At 37.3% G+C, this 10,554-nt stretch overlaps 1 protein-coding gene across 1 annotated transcript; it reads left to right on the top strand.

The window, feature by feature from the left end:
- The first annotated feature begins 230 nt into the window (after positions 1–230).
- Positions 231–10,316, top strand: LOC108340621 (SART-1 family protein DOT2). The gene is made up of 12 exons (XM_052877516.1): positions 231–446; positions 1,403–1,526; positions 1,629–1,680; positions 1,826–1,939; positions 2,020–2,116; positions 2,227–2,293; positions 2,381–2,440; positions 2,572–3,184; positions 3,542–3,918; positions 8,539–8,759; positions 9,884–9,968; positions 10,040–10,316. The coding sequence occupies exons 2-12, from the start codon at positions 1,404–1,406 to the stop codon at positions 10,112–10,114; spliced, it is 1,884 nt and encodes a 627-aa protein (XP_052733476.1). The 5' UTR covers positions 231–446; position 1,403; the 3' UTR covers positions 10,115–10,316.
- The last annotated feature ends 238 nt before the right edge of the window (positions 10,317–10,554 follow it).

Genomic DNA, 10,554 nt, shown 5'->3' with positions numbered 1-10,554 from the left:
AATCTATTTTTAAAATAAAATAATTATTTCATCTAATGCATAAATATATAAAAAAGTTAAAATAATATATAAAATAATAAAAAATATAATAATATTATAGTTATAGTTTAATAATATTAAAGATTAAAGATAATATATTATATAAATTCTTAACATTACAAAAAAACTAAAATCATGTAAATGTCCATATAAATCTTGGCCACAGATCAGCGCACTCCTTTCCTATGGGACCAGTGATAGCAAAACCTATAATTTCAAAAAGTGAACCAAATTTACTACAAGTACAAGCAGCAAAAAAGACCAAAAGCAAAACAAAACGCGACGCGACGCTAGTCACCACCGCCACACGCTAACACGCCGCGAGCGACCATCACCACGCGAGATCAAGAGAGGAGGCCCGCGTGACGGTTTGCACGCAGAGCAAGGAGGCGGGTCACTACGAACAGGTTCGTTTATTTATCCCTTGATTTTTCCCTGATTTCGTTTTTGGGGTTATACGGATTGTTTTGGGGTGCTAATTTCCCTGATTTTGTTTGGCCATTGTTTTGTGGTTGTCCTGATTTTGCCCTGAGCTCCCTTGACTTCCCCCGTTTTTGTCCTTCGTGTTTCGCCATTGGGATTTATGTTTACTGGATTTGATACATTCTGAGATTGTATAATTCTGACCTTGTATAACTGCCCAGCATGCTTAATTTCAATTCAAATTGGGGCTCTGAGTCACTGTCTGTTAGGAATTGGCAGCATGAGGAATGCTTCTCACTAATTGGCAGCACGTTAAAGTTTCTGAAAACTATAACTAACTTGTGATATTTCAACATATTAAAGCAACTTGTCAATAAGCAGAGAAAGCATTTGCTTGCTTCTATTTTTTAGGAGTTGTAGTTAAAATTAAATAATGAAGTCCCCACCCGTCTTGTTAGTTTGTTTGGATATGTTTTAAAAATGAAATGCCATTATCCTATAATTTCTTTAGGAACTTTTTTTTTTACCATAAGATTCTCTCTCTAGTCCCGAGAAAGCAATGTTTTCCCTTTCCAGTTTTTGTTTCAGAACATTGGATTTTTTTAAAAAAAATCGGACATTATTTTCATCAATTTTTTAAGCAAATGTCTCTTAAGTAAAAGTAATCCTTTCCTTTGGGTGAAAGGAAGAAGAACACATATCTCTCAGTTTTCCACCTTAAAGATCTTCTAAAGAAGGATTTTAGTTACTTATCTCCCTGCTTTTCCTTACCTCCATCCGAACATAACTTAAACAAGGAAATTTAGGTCTTTTTATGCTATCATTTCTGCTGTCAACTTATTGACATATTTTGATGATTGTGTTCTTAATACTACATTTCTAGGCTTAAAACTTGAAAGTATGAAACTTTTATGTTGTGACTATTTTTATTTTTGGATAGGATGAAAGAATCAAGGACAAAGAAACAGCCTGAAGGTGATTCTGAGATTTCAGCATGGGTTAGTAAAAGCCGCAAGTTAGAAAAGAAAAGAGCATTGCAGCTCTCAAAGATTTTTGAGGAGCAGGTTTTTCCCCCCTTTATGTTGTACCTAAATTTTGTGATCTTTAAGATACTGATTCTCCCAGTTTAAATATGTAATCATTACAACATGCTAAAAATCTCACAGGACAAAATTGCAGTAGAGGGAAGTGATGATGAGGATACAGCCCAACACACTGGTAAATTTCTCTGTTTCTGAATACATAGGGAAGTGATGTTGAGGATACAGCCCAGCAGCTTAGGGCATTTAAGTTTTGTCTTAGAGGGTTATGAATCTTTGTTTGACTGTTGATAAAATATACTTGTATATTGAATATCTGACAGAAAACCTGGCGGGGCTGAAAGTTCTCCATGGCCTTGATAAAGTTATGGAAGGCGGTACAGTAGTTTTAACTATTAAAGATCAGCCCATACTTGCTGATGGTGATGTTAATGAAGGTACAACTACTTGCTACTTATTCTGTAAGTTTGAAGTCTGTGAGTGATACATAGTTAGAGTTTTTGTTCTCACATGGCAGAGGTTGACATGCTCGAGAACATTGAAATTGGAGAACAGAAACGACGAGACGAGGCTTATAAAGCTGCAAAAAAGAAAACTGGTGTATATGATGATAAGTAAGACATTCTCCTTGTAGTCGATGTACTAGTGCAATAATGTATGTATAGACTAAAATGAACTTATGAAAAGGAAAGAGTTTGTATGAAGTCTGTTCTCTCGATTTCAGGTTCAATGACGATCCCTCCTTGGAGAAGAAAATGTTGCCACAGTATGATGATCCAGCTGCAGAAGAGGTTTGCTACTCTTGTTACATTCCCAAAAAGGATGATGAGTAACGTAGATTTTGTGAATGCATGTACTCATTTGATTATTTTATTCAGGGAGTAACTTTGGATGAAAAGGGACGGTTCTCAGGTGAAGCTGAGAAGAAACTTGAAGAGGTTAGTTATGCTTTTCTTTTGTGAAATATTGTGATGGCCATTCTATTCTTCTTTTCTTATTGCAATATTCATTTTGTTTATCTGTTTTTCTTTTTTCATTTTTTCTGGGGTATCTTTTTTCTTCCTTCCAGCTGCGAAGAAGGTTAACAGGTGTTTCCACAAATACCTTTGAAGATCTTACTTCATCTGGAAAGGTATCATCAGATTACTATACTCATGAAGAAATGCTAAAATTTAAGAAGCCCAAGAAGAAAAAGTCCTTACGGAAGAAAGATAAGCTAGACATTAATGCCCTTGAAGCTGAAGCTGTCTCTTCAGGATTGGGTGTTGGTGACCTTGGTTCTCGGAACTATGTGAGGAGGCAAGCTATCAAAGAAGAGCAAGAAAGATTGGAGTCTAAGATAAGAAGTAATGCTTACCAGTCTGCTTATGCTAAAGCAGAGGAAGCCTCCAAATTGCTGCGTCAGGAACAAACTCTCAATGTTAAAACAGAGGAAGATGAAACTCCAGCTTTTGTAGATGATGATGAGGATCTTCGTAAATCCTTAGAGAAAGCAAGAAGATTAGCTCTTAAAAAGCATGAGGAAAATGGGGTATCTGGTCCTCAAGCTATTGCGTTGCTTGCTACCTCAAATCATAATAATGAGACTGATGGTGAAAACCCCACGGCTGGAGAATCACGTGAAAACAAGGTGGTCTTCACAGAGATGGAAGAATTTGTCTGGGGTCTCCACATTGATGAAGGTAATTCTGATTTATTTGTGGTTTCTAATATAATTAATTTCATACTACTTCATGAGTATGACTGATTAAATTTAAAAGTGGATCAGTTTTGTTTTTTATCCATTTGGATTGCTGGAATTCTGTTGATTGTTTTGGAAATCCTCTATATAATATTTATTTCATTGTGCTCTTCTTGTTGACATCTATGTCAATAACAATAATAATTTGAATGTTTGTGATGTGATCTTTCTTTTTTATGCTGAGTACAGTAGGTGTTCTGACATATAAATGTTTTGTAAGCATGTTGGAAGTGTTATATATTGGGGAAGCTGATAGTAGATAAAACTAAACTAAGGCATGTTACTTTCTACTTTTCAGAAGCACGTAAACCAGAAAGTGAAGATGTTTTCATGCATGATGATGAAGAGGCTACTGTTCCTGATGAAGAAAAGACTAATGAGGCTGGTGGATGGACTGAAGTTCAAGAAACTAATGAAGATGAACAACCCAATAAGGAAGACAAAGAGGAAATCGTTCCTGATGAAAATATCCATGAAGTTGCTGTAGGGAAAGGATTGTCAGGTGCTTTGAAACTGCTTAAAGATCGAGGAACACTTAAGGAAAGCATTGAATGGGGTGGCAGAAATATGGACAAGAAGAAAAGTAAATTGGTTGGAATTGTAGATGATGACGAGAAGGAAACTCAGAAAAAAAGGGAGATTCGCATTGAAAGGACTGATGAATTTGGGAGAATTGTAAGTTTTCCACATTCTTTACCTCTTATTTCAATTTTTAATGTCACCAAGATCATATTGTTTATGATTACTGCATTGATATGACTTAAGATTAAAAACAGAGAAAATATATTTTGGAGGGCTTGAAAGACCCCTCTGATGGTATGCTATTTATAATGATAGAAATCTGATACAATGGGAAGATGAAAGATCAAAAGATTATACTATATACCTACGGACAGAACTAGGTACAGCTGGAAGCAGTTCCCAACACACTACTCCCTACTTAGATTTGATACTGACTCTAACATGCTTAGATTTAATAATTATTCTAACAATATGTTTTCCTTGAAAAAGAATAATTAGACAAACTTTAAAATCAGTCACTTGATAATCTTTTATACACATTGAATTTCATTAATTCAACTTATTGTTTGAGAGTTGTCAATCATTAAGTTGAATATACAATATTTCATATAATTTAGTTATAGGAATACATGTGAGTTCAATTTATCTAACAGTTGACATTCATGATCATCAAGATACAGTTGGGTTTATCAAATTTGTATTAAAGGATTATTTATTAAGTGGAGCAAGAACACTTGTCCTTTTCTTTTATTTGAGAAAGAATAAGACCTTCAACATCTTCAATAGTAGTATCATCAAGTTGGCTTTTTATTAGAGCAGTAACATAATTGCATTCTTGAGGTAAGCCTTCAAGAATTGCATCGACGTAGTGTTTAATGAAACAGGTTCACCAATTGAATGAAGAGTATCATTCAACGCCTTAAGGTGATGTAAAAATTCATTGACAAGACGATTATCAAGTATGGAGTTGCACAGTTCTGATTGTAATTGTTGTACATTAGTGCGCTTTTAATGATGAAAATATGCATGAATTTTATTCCAAATTTCATACCAACCAAGATCCCTAGAAAGGATTGAACTAAATAAAGAAGTTTGAAACCATGCAAGGAGTTGATCCTGTTTGCGAGATGTATGAATCCTGTGATGTTCTTTTTCATGAAACTCACTTTCTGGTGAAGTGGGGTATCTATCTCATTCCCTTCCTCCCCTAAACCTCATCCCTCCACTGCTCCTTTGGGTGAATTTTCTTCTCCTTGTTGTTCATCCATGTCACCCTTGTCTCGGCCACTACCTGCTGCTGACTCCTCCCTTATAAAACATGTTAGGAAACAAGGTATGAATCCTAATTATCTTCCTCTCTCTCTCAAGTCAAAAGAATAGAACAAGCAATTGAATCAACGTATAGTATGGTATTCACATCAAAAAACAAGAATACAATGATATATCAGGAGCTTAACCTCCTTCACCAGGTACTCAGACCGGTCTGCACAAGCCAAGTTTCTAACTGTCTACCGAAAACAATAAAAGAGCTCCTCTTATATAGACATTTGTCCCGCCCCCCTTAATCGCTCAGCAGTTCCTTATTTCTCTATTCTTTTTCTCCTTTCCTATACTCTCTAAGTCCTAACATTACTCCCCCCTTGAAGATCAACCTTGTCCCCAAGGTTGAACTGAAACTACTCATGCAACACTATCCTATTCCGCCAGCCGAGAAGGCCGAGAGCTCCATCCGTTTCAGCTCCACTTCTACCACCTCCTCTTCTACGTCCTCCTCTTCATCCTCAGCCAATAACACTATTCGTAAATTCTTCTCCGAGCATTGGTGCCCTGGCCTGAAAGGTCCCCCACATCTGTAACACCTCCCTTCTTCTCTTCGCTTCAGAAATTCTGGGTAGGGAAGGTTCCGCGAGTTTCTTCCTCTGTCATCAGTTCCCCCAGGATTTCCTTCTCTCGCTGCACTACCCGTCATGCTATCTCTCCTCACCGATCCGACGCTCTCAGTTGCGACAGTCCTTCCCGGGTTACTCCTCGCCGCTTTGGTTCTCGCCACCACTGCTCCGCCGTTGGTGGATCGCCCCCATAAAGGCGGGTTCTTGGCCCTAGACCACCCCAGCAAACCCAGGCCACAAAGCGCCTCCTCAACGTTGCACGCGATCCTCATCGCCGTCATCAGATCACGTGGGTCATGGGGCCTCATTTAACACCTCAACTCCTCGTGCAGTCTCGCCAAAAAATAACCCAACAACTTGTTATCGGAAAACTCCTTCGTCTGTCCGGCTAACGCTTCAAACTCCCTCATGTACTCCTCCATAGTGGACGTTTGTCTGATCGCCGCCATTCTTTCAAAAATTCCACCTCGGTGACGACTCTCGAAACGGATCAACAACGCCTCCTTGAGGCCCTCCCAGGTTTGGTTACTTGCCTTATCTTTCCAAAACTTGAACCAATATTCGGCGCTTCCCTCCATGCTAATATGCGCTAGTTCAATCTTCTCTTCCTCTGCTACCTTTTGAATTTTGAAAATTTCTCCGCCTTGCTGATCCAATTCAAGGGGTCGGGTCCCTCGAAAATGGGTAATTCCACCCTTCGTCTCCAATTAGGTAAATTCCCCGATCGCTCCCCCTCACCATCTCTGTCCCCATTATCCACGCGCTGGTTTCCACCATTATTGTTTACAGACCCTTGACTCCCATCGGAACCTTCCTCTGTTTGCTTGTTGCGCACCCCATCAACCTTATCAATTCTTGGATGTCCTTGCGCATTGCTATCGATTCTTGACGATTCGCTGTGGTCTCCGCCTTCAATCCGTCTACGGCCATCTCAATGTGCTCCAATTGTCCCTCGACTACGTTCATTCTTCCTTCCATAGTTTTCGTTCTCACCGTATAGTTATTCGGCAACTTCTTGGTCCAACAACTTCTTGATCCGGCAATCCCCTCCCAAGCGGATCCGACAGGTCGGACCACTTTGTTAGGAAACAAGGTATGAATCCTAACTATCTTCCTCTCTCTCTCAAGTCAAAAGAATAGCACAAGCAATTGAATCAACGTATAGTATGGTATTCACATCAAGAAACAAGAATACAATGAGATATCAGGAGCTTAACCTCCTTCACCAGGTACTCAGACCGGTCTGCACAAGCCAAGTTTCTAACTGTCTACCGAAAACAATAAAAGAGCTCCTCTTATATAGACATTTGTCCCGCCCCCCTTAACCGCTCAGCAGTTCCTTATTTCTCTATTCTTTTTCTCCTTTCCTATACTCTCTAAGTCCTAACAAAACATGTCTTGCATCAGTGAGCATTCTTATTTATTCTTTAAACCTGATTGTGCCAGCCTCTAGCACAATTAATCCTTAATCCTTCCCGTTTCAAGATGCATCTTCTTTACCTCCTCCTCTTTCAACTCATCCCATGCAAACCTGGTGTTAGTCTGGTATCATTAAATCACAACTTAATCCCACGTTTCTCCTTACACATGCTTAACCAATTATAATTGGAAGAACCACACAGGCAGGAATTGATACTTTATTTGCCAATTGGATCTAGACTTTAATTTCTCTACCTGCTGCTTTAAAACCTTTTCTCTTCTTTTAAAACCTGTAACTATGCACGTCATCCTTACCCTTGCTTTGACAAATCAGTGTCCTTTGCTGCAAATCTATGTCAACAACACCTTTGTTGATGGATATGGTTCAGCCTCCTGGCTTTGAATCCTCAAGTGTTGTTTGTAAGCTAAACAAGGCTATCTATGGATTGAAGCAGGCACCTCAGGCCTTGTATGACTGATTATGTCAAACTATGGTCTCCTTTGGGTTTAGTTGTAGCAATTGTGATCCCTCTTTGCTCATCTTCACAGACACCTTTTTCCGTCTTTATCTCCTTGTTTATGTGGATGATATTGTCATCACTAGTTCTTCTGCTCCAGAGCTCATGATCAGACTTAGCAATTTTGCAGTTAAGCAGCTTGGTGGCTTAGTGACGAGTACATGAAGAGGTCAACAATAGATTTACAATTGTTAGACTTTTAAATTCTTTTCTTGTAATTTGGATTTAATTCTTGTATTGGGCCTTGTATTTTTTCTTAAATTTTTTAAATTAGGGACTCTTTAGACATTAGTTTCTATTAGGCTTTTTAGTAGCTTATTGGACGGGTCTCTTAGTGAGTGTGCCTTGATCTTTGGTCCATAGTATAAACGACTTTTTGTAGACTCTTGTACTCAATATACATTTTTGGAGAAATTGAAGCTTAGCTTTGGTGAGAGAAATTCTCTGTAAGTTCTTTAGAAAAGTTTTGATTCTTATATTTGAATTTCTAATTCAAAGTATCAAATCTTCTTCTACTTGTCAATCTTCCTTGTGGCGTCTACTTCTTTTCTAATCTCCTTCCGTGTTTTCTACATTCTTAATTTTCAATGGCAATTGTTGGACAATCTGTTCTCTCTTATATGAGGTTATACATAACTTCCTTGACATTTAGGTCAAACAACATTTCTCTGGTGCTCTTATCTTGTCCCAATCAAAATATATCTGTGGCTTGCTGCATAAAGAAAATATATCTGTTTTCTAAATTAATGTAATACCATGGATGAGGAGAATGTGTGTAGGTTTGGGTGCTTAGTGATTATAATGTTTAATGACACTGAACCTTAAAATTGACACTATCACAAATGCATTTATTAATGAGCTTTAGTGTCATTCTTTCGAAGTATCAGTTTTCAAATTGTAGTGGATCATCAATCATCCTTCATTGATTTATTCTTTTGTTGCTTCAGTTAACTCCTAAGGAAGCCTTTCGAATGATTTCTCATAAGTTCCACGGTAAAGGACCTGGAAAAATGAAGCAAGAGAAGCGTATGAAGCAATATCAAGAAGAATTGAAGATGAAACAAATGAAGAGTTCCGATACACCATCACTGTCTGTGGAGAGGATGCGGGAAGCTCAAGCTCGTTTGCAGACCCCCTATCTTGTTCTCAGTGGTCATGTTAAACCAGGGTATGTTTTCAATTTTATGCAAACTTATAATTCCTGAAGTTTTAATTTAAAAGTCTCTTTGCATGAAATGAATTGAGAAATTTGGAGCATGTTTGGTTTTGTGATTTAGTGTTAAAAGTTATTGTTGCAACAAGGAACATACTTCCGAAACTAAGATTAATTCCTTTCCCTCATCTTAAAGCACCGTACTCGCTTTTCATTCATGTCCACACTTTGGTTTAAAAACTTTGATACTTAACATAAAGGCTTACGAGACCAGTTGGTACAGGTTCATTTAGTGATCCGTATCTTTGATTGTTATCTAGAATAGAGTGCAGGCTTTGTATTGATATATAACTTAGTTCTTTAATCGTTATGATTAATTACTTGTATTTTCCATTTGTTATAATGGGATTGCCAATCCATTTCTTGTCATTTCATTTTTATGTCATTATTTCTGTCTTCAGCCTTTACTTATTACCTAGTCTTTGAGGTTTGTTTATATAAAGTCCAGTCAGGGGAACACTTTTTATTTGGTTAATCTTCTCAAAGGCTATACAAGTGATATGTTGTGTTTAAATTCCAATATATCCAATATACAGTAAATTTTTCACTTCAGACAATCCCCGTCCCACTTTTTCAAAAAAAGTCCAATTCTTCCTCTTACCAGCTTTCAGAACCCGTTTTAAAATTTATAGAAATTGTTGGTGGCAAAAAGTGATTTTGGTATGCGAAGAACTAACTAGAGTTAATGTTAGCTGCTTTGATTTGGACCAATAGGACTGTCACGTGATGCTGATAGTGGCCAAGGGTCACTTTTTGTATTGTATTCACTATCTAGCATATCAGCTGCTTTGTGATCCTTCGTAGCATTCTTGGGGCCATGTTGCAGTGTTATCCAGATTAACTACTCAGGAAGTTGAAACAGTGTATTCATAACGAAACCTACTTTTGTTATTTTCTGTGATATTATGGCAGTAAAATTAAAGTTCTTTTACTGAATTGTGCAAGGCTTTGAAAATATGAAAGGAATTATGTCAATATAGCAAGCATGGTTCTGTGTGGTTTCTTCTATCTTCTCTTATTTTCTTGTTTTGCTTAGTTAATATACCAATGTATGTGACTGTTTGATTTTTTGTTGGCAGACAAACTAGTGACCCAAAAAGTGGTTTTGCAACTGTTGAGAAAGATCTTCCTGGTGGCTTGACACCTATGCTTGGGGATCGTAAGGTAATTCAGGGCGTGTTTAAGCTTTTATGGTATATTTTTCAGATGTTTATATATTTTTTTATTTGTTTCAGGTAGAGCATTTTCTGGGAATTAAGAGGAAAGCTGAGACATCAAGCTCCGATAACCCAAAAAAGCCTAAATCATAATTCCTTGGTATACTAATATTCTTGTAAGCTTAGAAGTTGGACCCATAGTGTTCATCTATTCTGTTGCTTACTGCTAAAGATTTGTAGCTGAATTTATAGTGCTAATTTCGTTAGTAAAACTTGATTTTCTTGAAAGATGTATGTTGGTAGAAATTTAAAGAGCTAGCAAGATCAATGCCAGTGGTTGAAATTTTCTCCATTCTATGCGGTCCAGAATGTGCGATTCCTTCTGTACAAATAAGAGTTTATTTTCAATGTATTAATTAAAATTTTGGAATGTGGATTTCTCTTTGGATAGTCTAGAACTTTATTAGTATGTTCTTCGCTAAAGAAATTTAGTGCAACTTTTCACTTTTTTTTTTCTTAAAAGTTTGTTCACATCAGAGCAGAACACATAAGACAGAAATTAATCTCCTCTCCATTACCCAACACCCATATAG

Source organism: Vigna angularis, chromosome 5 (genome assembly GCF_016808095.1).
Source record: "Vigna angularis cultivar LongXiaoDou No.4 chromosome 5, ASM1680809v1, whole genome shotgun sequence".
Classification (NCBI taxonomy): Eukaryota; Viridiplantae; Streptophyta; class Magnoliopsida; order Fabales; family Fabaceae; genus Vigna; species Vigna angularis.
The sequence above is the reverse complement of the archived record's forward strand: the minus strand, read 5'-3'. Positions and strand labels throughout refer to the sequence as shown.

Bases quoted from the DNA above. Each gene is read 5' to 3' on its own strand.
- LOC108340621 (XM_052877516.1), top strand. From the start codon at position 1,404: ATGAAAGAATCAAGGACAAAGAAACAGCCTGAAGGTGATTCTGAGATT. The intron at 1,681-1,825 runs GTAAATTTCTCT...AATATCTGACAG, and splicing joins GGATACAGCCCAACACACTG to AAAACCTGGCGGGGCTGAAA. The intron at 2,441-2,571 runs GTTAGTTATGCT...TCTTCCTTCCAG, and splicing joins CTGAGAAGAAACTTGAAGAG to CTGCGAAGAAGGTTAACAGG.